Source organism: Erythrolamprus reginae, chromosome 5 (assembly GCF_031021105.1).
Source record: "Erythrolamprus reginae isolate rEryReg1 chromosome 5, rEryReg1.hap1, whole genome shotgun sequence".
Classification (NCBI taxonomy): domain Eukaryota; kingdom Metazoa; phylum Chordata; class Lepidosauria; order Squamata; family Dipsadidae; genus Erythrolamprus; species Erythrolamprus reginae.
Window position 1 is genome coordinate 17,995,745 of NC_091954.1, and position 22,823 is coordinate 18,018,567.

The window sequence follows — 22,823 nt, forward strand, 5'->3', positions numbered from 1 at the left end:
AAAGCAGTGGAAGTGATGTGCCGGTGCCTGGAGGCTGTTGGGGCCTGGATGGGTGTCAACAAACTCAAACTCAATCCAGACAAGACGGAGTGGCTGTGGGTCTTGCCTCCCAAGGACAATTCTATCTGTCCATCCATTACCCTGGGGGGGGGGAATTATTGACCCCCTCAGAGAGGGTCCGCAACTTGGGCGTCCTCCTCGATCCACAGCTCACATTAGAGAAACATCTATCAGCTGTGGCGATGGGGGCGTTTGCCCAGGTTCGCCCGGTGCGCCAGTTGCGGCCCTATTTGGACCGGGAGTCATTGCTCACAGTCACTCATGCCCTCATCACCTCGAGGCTCGACTACTGTAACGCTCTCTACATGGGGCTACCTTTGAAAAGTGTTCGGAAACTTCAGATCGTGCAGAATGCAGCTGCAAGAGCAATTATGGGCTTCTCTAAGTATGCCCATATCACTCCAACACTCCGCAGTCTGCATTGGTTGCCGATCAGTTTCCAGTCACAATTCAAAGTGTTGGTTATGACCTATAAAGCCCTTCATGGCATCGGACCAGAATATCTCCGGGACCGCCTTCTGCCGCACGAATCCCAGCGACCGGTTCGGTCCCACAGAGTTGGCCTTCTACGGGTCCCATCGACTAAACAATGTCGTCTGGCGGGACCCAGGGGAAGAGCCTTCTCTGTGGTGGCTCCAACCCTCTGGAACCAACTCCCCCCTGAGATTAGGATTGCCCCCACCCTCCTTGCCTTTCACAAACTCCTTAAAACCCACCTCTGCCGTCAGGTATGGGGGAACTGAAACATCTCCCCCTTGCCCATGTTGTTTTGGTGTTAGATTGATTGTGTGCTTGTTTTTTAATATTCTGGGGTTGTTTTTTATGAATTTTTTAGCTTAACATTGTAATTGGATTGGTGGGTATTGGATTTGTTATTATGTATTGTTTTTACTTGTTGTGAGCCGCCCCGAGTTTGCGGAGAGGGGCGGCATATAAATCCAATAAATCTAATCTAATCTAATCTTAACAAAAAAGGGTAGCGTCTTGCCTCCCGCCAGGATTCTAACTGAATAATCTCAACAACCAGTTTATTGAAGACTGAACAATATACAACATGAAAATCCATACATTCAACTGAAACATATATAAACTACACTCAAACCTCAAAAGTTGATTCTGTACAAGATTAGTAATTCTTCCAATTCCGAGGGATATCCTTTTGTTTATTTGATATTTATTTAGTGACATCCAAATAGATAATATTTACAAGGTGTCATTTTTTATTTTTTTTTAAAAAGGCAAGTCACATCTATAAATTATTTACTAAATGCTGGCAGTGAGAGAACAGAGGTCCAGAAGAAAGGAAAATGTCACATTACACAAAAATGTTTTCAACAGAAAAACTTTTAGCATAATTCTCTTTTTATTAAAATCGCCACGGGGTGCAGAAGATTCAGGCACATTAGCCTCTTTATCCATTTTCATCTCATTCCATTCATTTCCATAGGTTGTGGGTGCTCCGTCACTGGAGGGTTTTAAGAAGAGATTGGACAGCCATTGGCAGTCTATTCTCATCCTATTTGAGCAGAGAGTGGATTAGAAGGTCCTTTCCATCTTTTTATTTATTTATTTATTTATTTATTTATTTATTTATTTATTATTTAGATTTGTATGGCGCCCCTCTCCGCAGACTCGGGGCGGCTCACAGCAAGATACAGCAATCATGACAAATCCAAATAAATTTAAAAGATTTAAAAAGATTTAAAAAGAACCCCATTTATTAACAAACACACACACAAACATACCATGCATAAATTGTACATGCCCGGGGGAGGTGTTTCAGTTCCCCCATGCCTGACGGCAAAGGTGGGTTTTAAGGAGTTTACGGAAGGCAGGGAGAGTAGGGGCAGTTCTAATCTCTGGGGGGAGTTGATTCCAGAGAGCCGGGGCTGCCACAGAGAAGGCTCTTCCCCTGGGGCCCGCCAACCGACATTGTTTAGTTGACGGGACCCGGAGAAGGCCCACTCTGTGGGACCTAATCGGTCGCTGGGATTCGTGCGGCAGAAGGCGGTCTCGGAGATATTCTGGTCCAGTGCCATGAAGGGCTTTATAGGTCATAACCAACACTTTGAATTGTGACCGGAAATTGATCGGCAGCCAATGCAGACTGCGGAGTGATGGCGAAACATGGGCATACCTATCTTTATTATTCTGTATACTGTATTCCATGTATCAAAGCCCTGATTAGCACTGGAGAACCTCAGGCTTGTAGTTGTTTTTACATGTAACCTGTTTCCCTGAAAATAAGTCACTCCGAAATTAAGACATATGAGAGGTTTCGTAGAATTGGCTAATATAAAGTATCCCTCAAAAATAAGATGTGGGAGACGTTTCGTTTCACAGCATTCCCGAACAGAACATATATACACTGCTGTCCATAAATTGCATCCCAAAACGCTGCATCGATCAGATTTAAAACACATCCAACACGCATCCAACATGCGGCTGTGTGTTTTTTGCTGCAGCAGGATACAGGATACAATTCATTGAAAAAAAAATAAGACATCCCCTGAAAATATGATGTAGCATATCTTTGGGAGCAAAAATTAATATAAGACACTGTCTTGTTTTGGGGAAAACATGGTAGTAAAAATACATGTAACTCTAACATGGTATTGTATTTTGACCCTGAATATTAAGAATGGCAAGATAAATATACAATTTTGCTGGGGGGAACGATGTAAAGAGTTAGATTATATGTTTCTTAGAAAAGATGGACTTTGAAGAGTGATATGGAGATAGTATTACCATTATAATTTCGAAGGTTTTGCAAGCAACAGGATATAGCAAGAAAAAAAAGGAGTCATTATAAGTAGGCTTTTAGGAGATGGGAATGACAGGGCTGAAGGGCTAAAATTTGTGAATACATTTCCATAGTATCAGTGATGAGTTGCTCCAGGTTCAGCAAACCGGTAGCAGCAGTGGTGGGAGGCTCCGCTCACCCACCCAGGAATGTTCTGTGCATGCTCAGAAGCATTGCGTACATGAGTGATCTGGTAGTGACAGGATTTACAGCCCATTGCTGCATAGAATGGAATATAGCTGGAAATAGAAGTTAGAAATAAAGAATGTTAAGATGACTGCAGATAATTTTCTTAATGGCTCTACAAATTATAAGAAATGGATTTAGTTAAGTGTTGTGGTTAGCTCTGGCCCAGCTCCTGCCCCAAGGAATGTGCAGGTGGATGTGGGGGAAACATCCACATGCCGCAGGCCTATTTTTATCCCGATGGAATCTGCCGACGAAGCCTCCTCTGACCAAGGAAGAGTGAGTGACAGGGAAGAGGGGAGTTTGGCAGACAGCCCAGGAGGAGATCAATCATCTGTACAAGAATTAATGACACATCCACGCATGCGTAGAGTGATGCATAGGAGACAACAACTGAAGGATTATTACAAGAGAAAATGAGGCCACCTGTGGTTGGGTGGGGCTGCTGTAATTAGTGCTACAGATAAAAGTGCAACCTGGTGTTTTAGCCTCATGGCAGTTTATCTGATTCATTGTTTCGTCAAGATCGTGGTTTTTGTGCTGTTCAAGATTGTGTGTGGACTCTCTGGACTTTAGAATCGGACTCAATTTCCCAGTTATTGGGTGAGCAATTGGATTGCATTTAACCTGTGCCTTGTGTGTACCAGAAAATCCCTTTGACATTTAAAAAGGGAGCTGTTTCTGTTTTTCTGTTTATAAAAACTTTTGGGCTTTTATCGTGTGGTGTGTGTCTTCCTGGACTAATTACCCTGTAATTACAGGCGGTTGAAACACGCTGGCAGAACAGTTAAGGATACAGCTTTGGAAACAAGACTAAATGCATCAACATATTATCCATAAATCTTGTTCAAAAATGTTTTACATTATAATTTATATAAGAATAATATTACAAACTTTAAAATACTATACATAACTGCACAAGTTATACATATCTCTGAAGCCATACATATTTCAAAAACTGTTCAGAAATGGTGCTTCAAACTTTGAATAAACACAGCATCTCTCTGCTATTCATTACAGCAGCCTGCTTTTTCCCCTTCTTCAGGCATACATGCAAGCTTGAAAAATGCTGCTGCTGTTGCTTTAAGAAACCCATTGTAAATGCAAGTTTTAAAAGAGCTACATCTTTTCTCTAGTTCACCTGAAAAAAGATGGACAACTGAATGGTTCCCTTGCATATGTTGCACACGTTATGAAGCAGCTCTTTTGAAACATTTGCAAAGTAGATACATCCCTTACATAAAGTTTATGTATATTTATATGAAGAAACATAAATACATACAAGCAGCCACTCTATAATAAACATATACAAAAATATTGAAACAGCGAAAACCACATTCAAAAATGTTTCATCCTTCGTGCACATTCAATTTCATATTTCATAATTTCTAAACTTCCGCAGAAGTTCAGATGGAGTGTCACCTGACCAACGGAAGCGCAAGTGCCAGCAATTTGGATCTGAAAAATCGTGAAAAGAAAACAAATTATTTATAAGACAAGAAATTGTTATGATGGTTAAGAAGATTTCTGCATAAAATTACATTTTGTAAGGTGGGGTTTGTGATGGCAATGGTGTTTTACATCAGTGTTTTTCAACCAGTGTGCTGCGGCACACTAGTGTGCTGTGAGACATGGTCAGGTGTGCCGCGAAGCTCAGAGAGAGAAAGAAAACGAGAGAGAGATAAAAAAAGAGAGAGAGAGAGAAAGAAAGAGCAAGAGGGAGAGAAAGCAAGCAAGAGAGAGAAAAAGAAAGAGAACGAGAGAGAGAAAGAAAGCAAGAGAGAAAAAGAAAGACAATGAGAGAGAGAGAAAGAAAGTGAGAGAGAGAGAAAGAGAACAAGAGAGAAAGAAAGCAAGAGAGAAAGCAAGGGAGAGAAAGAAAGAAAGAGAAAGAGAGAGAAAGAGAGGGAGGGAAGGTGGGAGAAAGACATAGAGGGAGGTAGGAAGGGAGAGAGAAAGAGAGCAAAAAAGGAAAGAAGGAAGAGAGAAAGAAAGAGGGATGGAGAGAGAGAAAAAAAAAGAGGAAGGGAGAGAAAGAGGGAGAGAGAGAGAAATAGAGCGAAAGGGAGGAAGAGAGAGAGAGAGAATTTTTTTCCCAAACTTTTTTCAGCCACCACCACCACCCTCAATGTGCCCCATGGTTTTGTAAATGTAAAAAATGTGCTGCGGCTCAAAAAAGGTTGAAGATCACTGTTCTACATTATAAAACGTGCTATAATCAGATTTACCTGGTGAATCTGGGCTTTTTGGTGACATCGGTTTCCCATCAAAGATTTGAAAATCCTCCGTTTCCTTCCTATCACTTAATAAATCATCCCTGTTGATTTCCGTTTTCAGCGAAAAGTGATCAGCCGTCTTGTCATTACGATTTGAATCGGGAGCATCCAGCATTGGCGCTTTTTTATCTCCAACAGCCCAGTGCATTGACTAGAACAAGAAAAAAAAAAGTTTAATATACAGTAATTTGATTGCCAAAATGAGGATCTAATACCAAACAAGCATATTCACACAGAGTGAATGAACAGAAAATTGTCAGGATGATACTATAGATTAACCCAGTGTTTCCCAACCTGGGCAACTTGAAGATATTTGGACTTCAACTCCCAGAATTCCCCAGCCAGCAAATGCTGGCTGGGGAATTCTGGGAGTTGAAGTCCAAATATCTTCAAGTTGCCCAGGTTGGGAAATACTGGATTAACCTTATGGTATTGTACATGTTTATATATCTGCCAACCCTTAAATTTTAGTTATTCTTAAAGCACTGTATATAGATTTGACAAATGACACAGTGGGATGGCTTTAATTTTGTTATTCAATGACTAGAATAAGTTATGATGATGATATTGGTTATTTTCAGTGATACTTTGAGGAATGAATGTGTTTGCCTATGTAGATGGATGGATGGATGGATGGATGGATGGATGGATGGATGGATGGATGGATGGATGGATGGATGGATGGATGGACAGATGGACGGACACACACAGACAGGACTGACTGATTGACTGACTGACATCTTTATTGGCCAAGTGTGATTGGACACTTGTCTTTAGATAGATAAAGAACTCAGGGGAATCATTAATAAATTATTTTGTTTACTTGACCAAATCAATTGATTGTGGTAGAGATAGTGGTGGTGATAATATAGTGATAGTAATTGTAGCAATTTTCATACAGCTTAAGGAAATGTTATTCTTAGTTTTCACATAGAGGGAAGGAGTGTTTTTACTATCACAGGCAGTGTTCCCTCTAATTTTTTGGGGCGGTGGGCGGAAAAGTATAGTGTCTGAGCGGAGGTCCCTTCGGGACTGGGCGGCACAGAAATAATAAACAAACAAACAAACAAATAAAAACCCCACCCTGTTTTGCCTCAGAGAATTCCAAAATAAAATACTGTACTGTGTGTCTATAACAGTGAGCTCATAATAGGGCAACTCTATCAATATCAAAATGCCACTTAAATAGTTGAGCTAGTTTCAAACTAGATTTTGATTTTCTTTCTCTCTTCCTTACTCCCATTCTTTTTCTTTCTCTTTTCCTTCCTCTCTTTTTTCTATCTGTTTCTCTCTCTTCCTCTCTTCCTCTCTCTCTCCTTCCCTCTCACTCTTTCCCTCTCGGCTTCTGGGCAGGTTTGGAAAACTCTGAGTTGATGATGATTTTTAAATGAGCGATTGCTCACTGCTCAGCTTAGAGGGAACTATGATCACAGGGCAGTTTTGCCTCATAGGTATGTTGCAAAGTCAATGACCCCTTTTGCACACAGAATTGTTCTTCGCTTGGGAAAGAACAGTCCTATATCCATGGTGGAGTCTATGCCATCTATCTGGCATTACAGAAAGGCTAAAAGGGCACCACATGGGTCCTGAAGAATTCCTGCCATCTGATCTTTTCAATTACAGTTCCGATAAGTCTCAGACATCATGGTCAATAGATTATTAAAGTTGTTGTGCAAAATGCCTGCGAGGGTCCTTGAACTGTTTGTTTTCTTGCAGATGTTTCACTACCAAACTAGGCAAGGGGCGGCATACAAATCTAATAAAATAAAATAAAAATAAATAATAAATATCTTCAGTGCATTGATGTTACCTAGTTTGCTAATGAAACATCTGCAAGAAACCCACCAAGTTCAGGAAACCAAGGACCCCACAGTTCAATCCAGAGCTACGGGTATTCTCTTCTGTTAAAATGCCGGCTTATTGTATAGGACAGTGTTTCCCAACCTTTTTTGAGCCGCGGCACATTATTCACATTTACAAAATCCTGGGGAACATTGAGCGGGTGGGGGCGGAAGGGGGGCTAAAAAAAGTTTGGACAAAAAACCCCTCTCTTCCTCCCTTTTGCCCTATTTCTCTCTCCCTCCCTCCCTCCCTCTTCCTTCCTTCCTTCTTTCCTTCCTTCCTCTCTTTTTTGCTCTTTCTCTCTCCCTCCTTCCCTCCCTCTTTCTCTCTTTCTTGCTTTCTCTCTCTCTTGCATTCTTTCTCTCTCTCTTTCTCTGTCTCTCTTGCTATCTCTTTTATTCTCTCTTGCTTTCTCTCTCACACACTTTTTCTCTCTTGCTTTCTTTCTCTCTCTCTCTCTCTCTTGCTTTCTCTCTCTCTCTTTCTCTTTCTCTCTTGCTTTCTTTCTCTCTCTCTCTCTTGCCCCAAAAGCTCACTTGCCGTCACCGCCAGGGAAGCTCCAGCCGGGCCAGGCTCGCAGCACACCTGACCATGTCCCGTGGCACACTGGTTGAAAAACACTGGTATAGGAAATACTGAGGAATGTAAATAAAAATCTGGTTTGGCATAAGATGATACATAATACTGCTCATTTTCCTTTTAAATTAGATGAGTTGTCTTTGTGTCCTCAGCATGCTTTGCAACCCTGTCATCAGAATTTGTATATTTATCATCATTTATATATTTATTTATATATTTATTTGAAACATTTACCGTATTTTTCAGACTATAAGATGCACTCCCCCCCCCCCAAAAAAAGTGTGTGGAAATGTCTATGTGTCTTATAGAGCAAACGTTGTGAAAGCCCCGCCCACCCATAGCCCCCACCCTTCAGCCTCTATCACCTATTGCCACCTATCCCCACTGTGTGGAACGGAGCAAACATGGGACACGCGGAGGTCAAAAATGGGGCACCCACAGGCCAAAACGGGGCATGAGAAAGAAATAATGGGGTGTGTGGAGGCGGCATTAGGTGGCAACAGCTGGGCAATGCTACTGATCGGTGGCAGCAATCCCCACAGCCTGGAACAGCTGATCAGTAGTATTCTAGGAGGCAGATCCAACCGCCAACCACCTGGTCATGCTAAATCAGGCTGTGCTGAAGTTGACCAGGCTGTTAGCGGTTTGCTGCAAGGAGGCAAATTGCTGGGAGGCAGAGTCAGAATTTTTTTTCTTGTTTTCCTCCCCAAAAGCTAGGTGTGTATTATAGTCTGGAGCATCCTACTGGTCTAAAAAATATGGTATATAGCTACTCAATTCAAAATAATGTGATTCTGGATAACATACAGAAGGAAGGGAGGGAGGGGGGGAGGGAGGAAGGAAGGAAGAATGGAAGGAAGGACAATACAGAAATAACATTATTAATATTGTTTCTTCATTACTTGTTTGACCCCTATGACAATCATTAAGTGTTGTACCACATGATTCTTGACAAATGTATCTTTTTCTTTTATGTACACTGAGAGCATTATGCACCAAGACAAATTCCTTGTGTGTCCAATCACACTTGGCCAATAAAATTCTATTCTATTCTATTATTAGAATAGAATAGAATTTTATTGGCCAAGTGTGATTGGACACACAAGGCATTTGTCTTGTCACATAATTAAAGCCTCCTTTAAAAAATAAAATAAAATGGTGACCAGAGTCTGCGGAGAGGGGCAGCATACAAATCTAATAAATTATTATTATTATTATTATTATTATTATTATTACTGTTGTTGTTGTTGTTATTACATTATAACTCCTCATATTGGGAATTCATCCTAACCTAAAAGCCTCTAGAGAAAGACAGATCTAGATGGCCTTTCTAAACATCCGCAGGATCAAACCAGTAATATTTCACCTATGAACCTGTGGCAAAGAATTTTTTTTATTTTTTTCTCTCCAATCACAGTGCAATAAAAATTATAACAACAACATCAAATTGTTTTATGATAAATCAATTTCAGGAAGTTATAGAATACAATGCTACCACCTTTACTTTTGACATCTGACCCCCTACCAGGCCTCCAATAGCATCCCCTAAGTCACCTCCCCTTCAGGGAGTATCGGGTCCGGTTCATCAGAACCGAAACCCCTAGACGGTGGGGATTTGGAGCTACCCTCTAGAGACCGAGGGCAGCTCCGTGTTGCCACGGCCATTGAACCTGATGCTATGCCAGCTAAGATATTAGAAGTGACAATCACTTCTTGAGTTGTAACAGGAGCAACGGAGAACAAAAAATACCCATAACTCTGCCACCCAGCTTTCCCACCCACAAACCGTGATATGTGGTTGCACAAAACAAAACTAACTGTTTTAATTGAGTTGCTCAGGGCTTCCCACTGCTGGAATGGAATAGCAATTTTGCTCCTTCGCCAGTAATCATAACGGGCTCGGCTGTCTTCATTAGAAAGAATCTCTTTTGCATGTTGTAACTTCTGAAAATTGTCCACTGTAAAACAGAAATAGAAGGACATTTTATAAAGGAAAGCATTCATAACTTTTTTCTAGTACAGTAGTACCTCTAGATACGAGCTGCTCCACGTGCGAATATTCCAAGTTTACGAGCCACGACGGGAGTGAAATTTCTGTTCCACACCCGAGCTCAAATTTGGGATACGAGCTGAGCTTCCACTAGGTGGCGCAAGAATCCTTGCTTCTGGTTATCTCGGAGGGGAAAAACAAAGTCTAAAGCCATTTGTTCCAGATACGAGTTGTTCGACATACGAGCTCCGTTCTGGAAAAAATTAAACTCGTATCTAGAGGTACTACTCTATATGATTAGAATCACTTTTTGTAGGTGTCTGATCCAGAGGTGTCCAACCTTGGTGACTTAAAGACTTGTGGACTTCGATTCCAAGAGTACCCCAGTCAGCATGAGAATTCTGGGAATTGAAGTTCACAAGTCTTAAATGTTCCCAAGGTTGGATATCCCTGATCTGATCAGTGGCATAGTACTTTTGACTTACTACAAGATGCACACATACATGTACATAACAACAAAATGCCTTAGGTATGAAACCAGCTGGGTGTCTTTGGGCCAGTCACTTTCTCTCAGCCCAACCCACCTTACAGGGTCACTGCGGGGAAAATAAGAGGAGGAAGTGTATATTCGTCTTGGGTTATTTATAAAAATAATAAATGGGTGATACAAATAAATAAATATAAAAGGGAATTTGTTTGCTCAGCCTTCAATGCCTCTGCAGCAGACAGAGTCAGGCGGGGTACAAGTTTAATAAATTATTATTATTTTCAAAAGACAACAGATACTCAGTCCTGACTGAAATGCAAAGAATTCGTGTTTATATCACCAATGATATATTTGCAATTTAAGACAGAATTATTTTTCCTTCTGCATATTATTTAGAAAATTGAGACCGCCTTCTGCCGCATGAATCCCAGCGACTGGTTAGGTCCCACAGAGTTGGCCTTCTCCGGGTCCCGTCGACTAAACAATGTCGTCTGGCGGGACCCAGAGGAAGAGCGTTCTCTGTGGTGGCTCCGACCCTCTGGAACCAGCTCCCCCCAGAGATTAGGATTGCCCCCACCCTCCTTGCCTTTCGTAAACTCCTTAAAACCCACCTCTGCCGTCAGGTTTGGGGGAATTGAAACATCTCCACCTTGCCCATGTAGTTTTTGTGTATGATTCGATTGTGTGTGTTTGTTTTTTTATATATTGGAGGGGGTTTTTTGGACTTTTTAACCTAAAACTGTAATTTAGATTTCTAAATATTAGATTTGTTACAATATACTGTTTTTTACCATTGTTGTGAGCCACCCCGAGCCTGCGGAGAGGGGTGGCATATAAATCTAATCTAATCTAATCTGTATTTGGGAGATGGTACTGTACTGAAGGCATTATAGATTTGTATGCCGCCCCGAGTCTTCGGAGAGGGGCGGCATACAAATCTAATAAATTATTATTATTATTATTATTATTATTATTATTATTATTATTATTATTATTATCAAGTAGACCTTCAGCTCCAAGAAAAACTCACTCAGCCCAGAAGTACTGAATGCTCCATCACTGGAGGTTTTCCAGAAGAGATTAGAATGGTACAAGGTCTTCTGCTTGAGCAGTGGGGTGGACTAAAGCAGAGGTCCCCAACCGCCGGTCCGCGGACCCGGGCCCGGGCCGTTGGGGTTTTCCAGCCGGTCCGCGGCGCCGCTGCCCTCCCGTCAGAGGACATTATGCAGGACAGGGTGGGGCGTCGGGCAGGGCGGGGAGAATCAGGAGGCTCCTTTGGCGGCTGGGGGCTGCCTGGCTTTGTGATTTTGGCTGGGGGGGAGTTAGGAAGGTCCTACTTCTCCCCCCCAGCCAAAAACTCAAAGCCTATCTGCTGGATACGGGCGATGAGCGGGACGAGCGGCGCCGAAGCCGGTGGCTGTGGCAGCTGCTGCAAGAGGCTTCCGCGCTGCTCTGTCCCACTCATCGCCCGTATCCAGCAGATAGGCTTTGAATTTTTGGCTGGGGGGGGGGAGAAGTAGGACCTTCCTAACCCCCCCCCCCCAGCCAAAATCACAAAGCCAGGCAGCCCCCAGCCGCCAAAGGAGCCTCCTGATTCTCCCCGCCCTGTGGAGAAGTGTGGAGGCCTGCGTCACTAAGCTCCACCCCTCCATAACCCCACCCCCATTTGACCAAAGCCCCCCCCCCCGGGCCGTGGAAAACTGGTCTAGCTTAAAGCCGGTCCCTCGTGCAAAAAAGGTTGGGGACCTCTGGACTAAAGGACCTCCAGGGTCCCTTCCAGCTCTGTTATTCAGGCTAAGTCCTAACCTCATGCCTACCCATTAGCAAAGATCAGACCTGGCCCCTGGAGTTATATTTGGCTCTTTGAATTGACCCTGTTTGGCTCTCATGGATTGCTTTTACTTTGGAGGTGACTGCTTTTATTTTCTTTCAATTTACATATGTATGTGTAAATTTACATATGTACACTCAGGTGCTTTGGAGAATAGGTTGATTCTTATTTTATTTATTTATTTTATTTATTTATTTATTTATTTATTTTGTTCAATACACAATACATATTGAAGAGGATAGACATGAGGTATTATATATAAAGAAAAGATATAAAAGTAGAGGGGAAGATATATGAAAGGAAGAAAAGATATAATGATATATGAGATAAGGAGAGACAATTGGACAGGGGACGAAAGGCAGGGTAGTGCACTTATGTACGCCCCTTACTGACCTCTTAGGAACCTGGAGAGGTCAATCGTGGATAGTCTAAGGGAGAAATGTTGGGGGCTAGGGGTTGACACTACTGAGTCCGGTAATGAGTTCCACGCTTCGACAACTCAATTGCTAAAGTCATATTTTTTACAGTCAAGCTTGGAGCGATTAATGTTAAGTTTGAATTTTTTGCGTGCTCTTGTGTTGTTGCGGTTGAAGCTAAAGTAGTCATTGACAGGCAGGATGTTGCAGCATATGATTTTGTGGGTGAGACCACATTTGGAATACTGTGTTCAGTTCTGGAGACCTCACCTACAAAAAGATACTGACAAAATTGAACGGGTCCAAAGATGGGCTACAAGAATGGTGGAAGATCTTAAGCATAAAACGTATCAGGAAAGACTTCATGAACTCAATCTGTATAGTCTGGAGGACAGAAGGGAAAAGGGGGGGACATGATCGATATATTTAAATATGTTAAAGGGTTAAATAAAATCCAGGAGGGAAGTGTTTTTAACAGGAAAGTGAAGGGGACACAATCTGAGGTTAGTTGGGAGAAAGATCAAAAGCAACATGAGAAAATATTATTTTACTGAAAGAGTAGTAGATGCTTGGAACAAACTTCCAGCAGACGTGGTTAGTAAATCCACAGTAACTGAATTTAAACATGCCTGGGATAAACATATATCCATTGTAAGATAAAATACAGGAAATAGTATAAGGGCAGACTAGATGGGCCATGAGGTCTTTTTCTGCCGTCAATCTTCTATGTTTCTATGTTTCTATCACTGAACCAAAGGATCAACTGTTGTCTCTTGGAGGACGACTGGCTGGAGAACCTGTGGAGCAACCCACCTGGAGATGACCCAGTTGTCCTCCTCTAGTCCTAGGTGGATTTCAATTCCAAGAATTCTTCAGCCAGCTTTGAAGTCCACCCATCTTCAAGAGGCCAAGGTCGAGTAACAGATTACCAATCTGGTGGGTTGCATTATGGTGGTGATCTCTTTGTATTTTCTCTCTAGGGGATTTAAATCTTTCTAGTCCTTCTCCTCCTGGCAACAGAAATAGCATCTCTAAAGATTATGAAAATATTTGTTTTAGCTATGAGTCACCGTTCTGTTCTTTGGCTCCAGCAGTGATCCGTCATTTATGCGAGTTTACTAAAACGGATATTTGTTTGGAAATACATGAAATTCAAATGCTAACAAGGGCTGACAAACACAAACATTGCAGAGATTGCTCTCCTGGTTAAATTGCTTCTTACCATTTTGCAGTCTGAAAGCGCTCGTACAGGAAGCGATGCAGACAAAAGGAAGGTGATAGCTTTTATTTTTAGTGACGCAAATTTTGTGACACACACACAGAGGAATCATAAATTATTGAATGGTTGGGTTTGGGTTTTTTGAGGACGCACACACGCCATTCATTTTAATTAACATGCAGTAATTTCCCCAGCTCTTGTTTATCCACACATTCACACTCCAGTTGCCTTTTGAAGGAAAAAAATCACCTCTGAGGCTGATACAATCTTGTGCATCTGCATTGATTTGTGTTCATGGAGAAACATAGAAACGTAGAAGTCTGACAGCAGAAAAAGACCTCATGGTCCATCTAGTCTGCCCTTATACTATTTCCTGTATTTTATCTTAGGGTGGATATATGTTTATCCCAGGCATGTTTAAATTCAGTTCCTGTGGATTTACCAACCACGTCTGCTGGAAGTTTGTTCCAAGGATCTACTACTCTTTCAGTAAAATAATATTTTCTCATGTTGCTTTTGATCTTTCCCCCAACTAACTTCAGATTGTGTCCCCTTGTTCTTGTGTTCACTTTCCTATTAAAAGCACTTCCCTCCTGGACCTTATTTAACCCTTTAATATATTTAAATGTTTCTATCATGTCCCCCCCTTTTCCTTCTGTCCTCCAGACTATACAGATTGAGTTCATTAAGTCTTTCCTGATACGTTTTATGCTTAAGACCTTCCACCATTCTTGTAGCCCATCTTTGGACCCGTTCAATTTTGTCAATATCTTTTTGTAGGTGAGGTCTCCAGAACTGAACACAGTATTCCAAATGTGGTCTCACCAGCACTCTATATAGCGGGATCATAATCTCCCTCTTCCTGCTTGTTATACCTCTAGCTATGCAGCCAAGCATCCTACTTGCTTTCCCTACCGCCTGACTGCACTGTTCACCCATTTTGAGACTATCTGAAATCGCTACCCCTAAATCCTTCTGAAGTATTTGCTACATTTGGAAACATTAAACTGCAGTTTCCATTGCTTTGACCATTTATCTAGTAAAGCTAAATCATTTACCATATTACAGACGCCTCCAGGAATATCAACATTTTTTAAAAATAAAAAGAGGAACAGCTTTGAAAGACATTGAGATTAATGGGCAGGATAGGCTTTTTATAGTGTTGCAGTGGACTTACCCTGAGGGCTCAGGATGCGCAATTCACTAGGGATCAATTGACAGCAGGCGTGTAATAGTTTCAGTGGCGTTTTACTGCTGAAAATAGCCCCCTTCCCAAGCTTTTATGCTAATAAACAAGCAGGAAGAGGAACTCCTTTGCACATTATCACCAATTAGGCACTAGGTGATGCCAACAAAATCACACCAGTGTATCTCAAGTGCTCTCCAGCCAGCCTTGAATCAGCTGAAAACTCTAGTAACGGGAAATGTGGGTTTTTTCCATTGCTGATCTTTATTTATTTTATTGATTGATTGATTTTGTCCAATACACAATGAGGGCTTTAGTGGGTATACACATAGTAAAATACATAATGAAGGTTATAGAGGAGATACTCATAGTAAAATATATCTAAGAAAGAATAGAAGAGAAGGTATAGGAATAAAACATATCAATGAAAGAATAGAAGAAGAGATATAGGAATAGAAGAAAGGTATAGGAGATATAGGAGAGCAATAGGACAGGGACGGAAGGCACTCGAGTGCACTTGTACTCGCCTCTTACTGATGTCTTAGGAATCTGGATAGGTCAACCATGGATAATCTAAGGGTAAAGTGTTGGGGGTTTGCCTCTGTTAGTTCTGTTTCTAACTAACTTCGTCCCCTAACTTCCCTCCCACGAAATGGATGCATATGGCTGGGGCTGGACAAAGGAGTTTATATAATTAAGGAGGGCTTAAGATCCTCACAGTCACATCCTGCGGATTAAATAAAAGCCACAAAACTAAGCAGCATTTGTACTGCAAGCAGGGAAGGGTCCCATTGCCTAATATTGATAGCCCAGCATTATTTATTTATTTATTAATTTATTAATTAATTAATTAATTAATTAATTCATTCATTCATTCATTCATTCATACATTCATTGGATTTCTATGCCGCCCCTCTCCAAGGACTCATGGCGGCTCACAACATATAATACACAGTAAATCTTGAATCCAATTAATTAATTAAGAATCTAAAAAACCCCAAAAGCATAAAAAACAATCATTCCATTCACTCAACATTCTCTCAACACATTCATTGCCCAGGAAGCAAAGATCTAATGGTCCCAGGCCTGGCAGCATAAATGAGTCTTCAGACTCTTATGGAAGGCGAGGAGGGTGGAGGCAGTATGAATCTCCGGGGGAGATGATTCCAGAGGGCCGGGGCCCCCACAGAGAAGGCTCTCCCCCAGGCCCCACCGAACGACATTGTCTAGTTGACGGAACCTGGAGAAGGTCGACTCTGTGGGACCTGACTGTTTGCTGGGATTCATGTGGCAGAAGGCGGTCTCGGAGGTATTCTGGTCCAATACCATGTAGGGCTTTGATTAATCCAAATCCAAACAGAGCCATGTCCCTAGTCATCACGATTAGATATATTCTATCCAGAGCCTCAAGGAAGGGGATCAGCAAGGACATTCCTACTCACTTTTGAATCATTCACAGCTTTACATGAAAAAATATGTAAAAATAAAGATTATTCTACCACAGTTTATCACATAAACAATAGTCCCAAGTGCAAGCAGCACCCACACGCATTTGAGGTTCAGCTTTGTTACCTATTGCTTGAAGAATAAATATATGCTGATGCGATGAGTTAAAAAGTATTCTCCCATTTCTCAAAATTGCTTCTTTGCTAACTTTGATTTGGAATATCTGTCAGGCCTAAGCTGTTTTAGTTGGGATCTTTGGCCTGCCACACTTTATAGTATTTTAATGTGCATTTATTTACTGTGGGAATTTGAGAGGGTGAATTGCATGAGGGCTGTCTGTATGTAGCCACAACAAATTCTTTCTAGATAGTCAAGGTTGTGCTTTGTCTTAATACTCCTGCACCTGCACGGAAGGAGATGGGTGGATTCTTGCCATTGTAACAAGAGGTTAGTTGGGGGAAAGATTAGAAGTAATGTGAGAAAAAAGCAAGTAGGATGCTTGGCTGCATAGCTAGAGGTATAACAAGCAGGAAGAGGGAGATTGTGATCCCCTTATATAGAGCGCTGGTGAGACCACATTTGGAATACTGTGTTCAGTTCTGGAGACCTCACCTACAAAAAGATATTGACAAAATTGAATAGGTCCAAAAACGGGCTACAAGAATGATGGAAGGTCTTAAGCATAAAACTTATCAGGAAAGACTTAATGAACTCAATCTGTATAGTCTGGAGGACAGAAGGAAAAGGGGGAACATGATCGAAACATTTAAATATGTTAAAGGGTTAAATAAGGTTCAGGGGGGAGTGTTTTTATGTTTTTAATAGGAAAGTGAACACAAGAACAAGGGGACACAATCTGAAGTTAGTTGGGGAAAAGATCAAAAGCAACATGAGAAAATATTATTTTACTGAAAGAGTAGTAGATCCTTGGAACAAACTACCAGCAGACGTGGTTGGTAAATCCACAGTAACTGAAATTAAACATGCCTGGGATAAACATATATCCATTGTAAGTTAAAATACAGGAAATAGTATAAGGGCAGACTAGAATGGACTGTGAGGTCTTTTTCTGCCGTCAGTCTTCTATGTTTCTATGTTTCTAAAATATTATTTTACTGAAAGAGTAGTAGATGCATGGAACAAACTTCCAGCAGACGTGGTTGATAAATCCACAGTAACTGAATTTAAAGATGCCTGGGATAAACATATATCCATCCTAAGATAAAATGCAGGAAATAGTATAAGGGCAGACTAGATGGACTGTGAGGTCTTTTTCTGCCGTCAATGTTCTATGTTTCTATCTATGGATGATGCGGGAATTACACATTTGAACATCACTCCCTTTTTCTGGTTCACTGGGTGCTACTGAGGATGTTTTCTTTGCCCAAGAGCATCCACTGATGGTTTACAGAAAGAAAAAGAGAAAGACATACCAGCCTGAGGGTTTCCGAGATGCTTGTCCGGATGGCATTCAAGAGCTTTAACTTTAAACTCTGCGACAATTTGTTCAACCTATGCAAGAACAACCAAAACAATTTATGAAAGTTGAGTCTTTTTAGCATTTTTCTTTTTCTGGGCATCTTTTAAAGAATTGCTCACATCCTCACTGCATGCAAGGGAAGGGCAAGAAAGTAAAATATTAGCATACCATTATACATGTAAAATTATGGACTTTACTTATTCAAGATTATGAAATTATTTAGAAGCAGTCCTCAATTTACAACCAATCGTTTAATGACCGTTTGATGTTACAACAGCACCGAAAAAAATTAACTTAGGATTGGTCCTTGTCGTTACAACAGCTGCAGCATTCCCACAGTCCTCTAATCAAAATTCAAGTTATCAGCATTCGATCCTCCCCAGCCAGTTTCCAACAAGCAAAGTTACGGCTGTGTGATTCTTTCAATAATTGCAGTGATTCACTTAAACAACCATGTATCGAATTTACAAAACCTCCACTCCCAACAAACTAGAGAGCATTAACTTGAGGACTAAAAGAGATATTTCTGTGCTACAAAATGGAGCTAAAGTCCTCATTAAATAGTAAAAATGTGGAACTTAGCTTACAGTTGAGATACTCTTAATTTTAACTCAAAGGTTGGAATGAAGATTTATTTTTATTTATCTATCTGTCTGTCTGTCTGTCTGTCTATCTATCTATCTATCTATTTATTTTGTCCAATACACAATGAGGGTTTTAGTGGGTATATATCTATATACACATAGTAAAATACATGATGAAGGTTATAGAGGAGATACTCATAGTAAAATATATCTAAGAAATAATAGAAAAGAAGATATAGTAATAGAACATGTCAATGAAAGAATAGAAGAAGAGATATAGGAATAGAAGAAAGGAATAGGAGATATAGGAGAGCAATAGGACAGGGGACGGAAGGCACTCTAGTGCACTTGTACTCGCCCCTTACTGATCTCTTAGGAATCTGGATAGGTCATCCGTAGATAATCTAAGGGTAAAATGTTGGGGGTTTGGGGATGATACTATGAAGTCCGGTAATGAGTTCCATGCTTCGACAATTCGGTTACTGAAGTCATATTTTTTACAGTCAAGTTTGGAACAGTTAATATTAAGTTTAAATCTGTTGTGTGCTCTTGTGTTGTTGTGGTTCAAGCTGAAGTAGTTGCCGACAGGCAGGACGTTGCAGCATATGATCTTGTGGGCAATACAGTACTTAGATCTTGTTTAAGGCATCTTAGATTAGAATTCCCAGTAAAAAATTGTGCTGCCTAAAATAGGTATGCAGTAACAGATCACCACTTAAATATAATATTAAAAATGTGAATCCATGTTACCTGTTATAATCTCTTTCATTATATTGTAATTGATTAGTTTTAGAATAGAATAGAATTCTTTCTTGGCCAAGTGTGATTGGGCACACGAGGAATTTGTCTTTGAGGCATATGCTCTCAGTGTACATAAAAAGAAAATTTATATTTATATTGATTTTAAATTGTCATACTGAAATTTACAAAAGTATATTGTATTATTCTGTTTTCAGAAAATTTCCACATTTTCTTTTCTTATAAAACCTGATTACAAGTTTATCTAATTTAAAATTAAATCTTTGATTAGCATTTGAGATCATTTATACTTGTATTTGTGGAAAGTAAGGTAGTTCAAGTAGTTTCCAGTTTAACATTCTTTGTAGCCAAATCAACTATTATTTATATTTCCCCTGAAAAATAAACAAATTGAGCAAATTGAGCAATTTAGCAAATTTGAAATACTTTTCTATACTTATAAAATAACAAATTGATACCTTGTCAGTTATTGATTCTTGATGCAAATTAAAAATAACCAGGTGAAAGGCAATAAAAGAGACAGGTTTTTGACTACTTCATTATGATAACAGGAAATCTTGAAATCTTAATTCAAAATCCACATTTTTAAGAATCAAACTCTTTCATAATACCTGGTTGCTGTTTAAGACAACTGAAAAATATTTTTACTAGAGTAGCTAAAATTACATTCTTCTTAATCATTTCCATCAACAACAGTGACTAAAGCTTCAGTGTTCGTAGGATCATAAAATGAATAGTGGATAAAATTCAAGAAACACGAAATATTACAACATAAGTGTTACTACATCCTACTCCACTCCAAAAATCAATATTTTCACTCCAAGAGATTACAACATTCATTCAAGCAATTAGATATTTCCATTTTCAATATGTCACAACCTCAAAAAAGGGTCATTGCTCGGTAGTAGAACAGCTGATAAATATTTTAGGTTAAATTTTTGGCACCTGCAGTCTGAAATTAGTCATGACTAGTTTCTGAGAAGCGCAGTGGTAGGACTTGAAATAAAGAAGTGATATAGAGTTGCATCATAAAAGAAAACATTTTTTAAAAACATGCTACTGACCATTACTATTTCATTGAGAAAAACATTGCCAACAAATTTTACAATTGCTGTCCAATTTGGGGAACACCAGCCTTTTGAACAATACAGTCCTATTAGTTCATAACTGAAGGGTGTTTATCACGTATGATCAACTGTGAATATTTTGTAATGTATCCAAGGTTTTAGATATTCTTAAAAGTCTAAAAGATTTGTCAATATTCCACAATTCATCTCCTATAATATATATATACATACATACATACATACATACATACATACATACATACATACGTATATAAATCTAATAAATAATATATACAGTATATATATAATTATACTATAGCAGATAATTACTCTATTGCTTTTCCAGCAGTCTACAGAAGATGGCTAAAGAAAAAGACTAAACACATTAATTACTATAATAGATACAGATTTGAGAACATTATAGGAAAATAAAAAAGGTCAACACTCTTGTTATACACGCAGTTCAAATTCAACCAATTGGCAAAGGTGCAAAGGGAATATATATATATAAATTTAAAAGTTATCTTACTGTAGATAATTCATCACATCCCAGCAAGCTGTAATAATCTTCCATATCCTCCAGTCTGCAGCTGAATATTGCATCCATTTTATACAATAAACAGCCAAGGGTTATTTAAAATATTTACAAGACAATCCACAGATATAACAGAGAGCTAAAGCTCAATTACAGTTGGCTTTATACACAGTGCAAATGTCATCCGAGACTCTGAAGTTACACCCCTGAATAAGCCTGCTTTTATTGGTGAAAACAAAGGACAAACTGCAGCTGCAAAGCTTCATGGGAGAAGTAGTTTTCCATGTCATGTTAAAAGTAACAAGCTATTTCCAAGAACTTTCAATGAGTGGAGGTGGGATTCTTCAGAGTTGGTTTTATGTATACAGTGGTACCTTACGAAGTTAATTCGTTCCGTGACCAGGTTCTTAAGTAGAAAGGTTTGTAAGAAGAACCCATTTTCCCCATAGGAATCAATGTAAAAGCAAATAATGTGTGTGACTGGGGAAACCACAGGGAGGGTGGAGGCCAGGGTGGGCAGCAGACAGGACAGGGTGAAACGCAGTTCCACCGGCGGAAATGAAGATGCGTGCGCAGCTCCAGCAGCTTGGCTGCTGTCACTTCCTGGATTACTGGTCTCGGCTCGGCTCTCCTTTTTTTACCTGCTGCTGCTGCTGCTGCTGCTGCGCTCCTTGCTTTTTTCCTCTTTCCTCCTGCCTGGCCTCAGATGAGCTTCCCTCTCTCTTGCCCAACTCCAGCCTCCCACAGCCACCTCCCGCCTAAGGTGCAAGCAGAAGATGTGGGTGGAAGCGGCGCTGGCAGCATATATGCTTCTGGCAGCACCCGTTCGCCTAGCTACGCAGCCTGAGGCAGGGGGGCAACCCAGGAAGAAAACGCGGGAAATGCAAAGCAAATTGTCACCCCAGTGAGCGACACTGGTAAGGTTGTAAGTTGAGTACTTAACAATTCACTTGAACGATGATGATCATTCAAGCCACTCCTACCTGGTCAAATGGCCTGCAAGCCACTCCTGCCCAGTCACATGACCATTAAGCCACACCCACAAATTAAGCCACACCCACAGTATGGCAGTAAAAAGTTTGGCTGCCCATTACTGGTGGAGGCCCTGTTTCCTCCCAGGAGATTCCTAGAGAGGCCCCATGGAGGCTTTTCCCCACCTTTTCCGGCCCTATTTCCTCCCAGGAGATTCCTAGAGAGGCCCCATGGAGGCTTCTCCCTGCCTTTTCCAGTTACAGTTTTGGAGGCTCGGGTTTGTAAGTAGAAAATGGTTCTTGAGAAGAGGCAAAAAAAATCTTGAACACCCAGTTCTTATCTAGAAAAGTTTGTAAGTAGAGGCGTTCTTAGGTAGAGGTACAAAATAGATTGATACTAGTTTCCCTTCATTTTCATTATCAGCAAAATATGATACACACACATACACATACATATACACATACACATATACATACATATAATGAATTGTCCTAAAAATGTAAGTTCCATAGATGAAGAGACAATAGACATCACGATCTCTGGAACGTTTAATTTTTTTTTAATATACTATTCCAATTATAATATACTAAACTTTCATCAGCCCCTGCTGACATCATCAGAGTATAAAATCCCCATTGGGCATCAAATAACGGGGTAAAATTAGATTTATGGGAATCCTCAATTCCATATATCTAGATACCCAATTTACAATGGAGGAGGAAGCCAATAACAGATTGGCCTTCCTGGATGTGCAAATCAGCCGCAACCCAGGTGGGAACATCAACAGACAGGTGTAACGAAAGATCACAAGCATATTGTACAACAAGAGCAATCACTCCAGTAAGGGGCAGCCATTCGCAGCCCTACTGGAATGCTCGGGAGGGGGGAGTGTGGGACAAAGCCGTCCTGACCTGGAGCCACCAGCGGGAACAAATCCTGCAGGAAGGAAAGGATTTCTTCCTGCTGGTGGCTTCCTGCCAGGATGGACCGCCAGAGCCGAGCAGAACCCAGCCCTGTGGCTGATGGCTGGCTGCATTGGCAGTAGCAGCAGAGGCACCCCGGTTAGTCCCACCCAGGAGCCACCAGCGGGAAGAAATCCTGCAGG

General features: G+C 40.6%; 1 protein-coding gene across 1 annotated transcript; it reads right to left on the reverse strand.

Moving 5' to 3' along the window:
- Positions 1 to 1,404: 1,404 nt before the first annotated feature.
- On the reverse strand, positions 1,405 to 20,936 carry DNAJC12 (DnaJ heat shock protein family (Hsp40) member C12). Its single transcript, XM_070752177.1, has 5 exons — positions 20,741 to 20,936; positions 17,755 to 17,833; positions 9,565 to 9,704; positions 5,278 to 5,476; positions 1,405 to 4,507 (listed from the first exon to the last, which is right to left on the reverse strand). The coding sequence occupies exons 1-5, from the start codon at positions 20,816 to 20,818 to the stop codon at positions 4,422 to 4,424; spliced, it is 582 nt and encodes a 193-aa protein (XP_070608278.1). The 5' UTR covers positions 20,819 to 20,936; the 3' UTR covers positions 1,405 to 4,421.
- Between the last annotated feature and the right edge of the window lie 1,887 nt (positions 20,937 to 22,823).

Coding starts and splice junctions, on each gene's coding strand:
- DNAJC12 (XM_070752177.1), bottom strand. CDS start 20,818: ATGGATGCAATATTCAGCTGCAGACTGGAGGATATGGAAGATTATTAC. Junction 17,834..20,740: donor GATGTGATGAATTATCTACA/GTAAGATAACTT, acceptor GTTCTTGCATAG/GTTGAACAAATTGTCGCAGA. Junction 4,508..5,277: donor AAAAAGCCCAGATTCACCAG/GTAAATCTGATT, acceptor ACGATTTTTCAG/ATCCAAATTGCTGGCACTTG.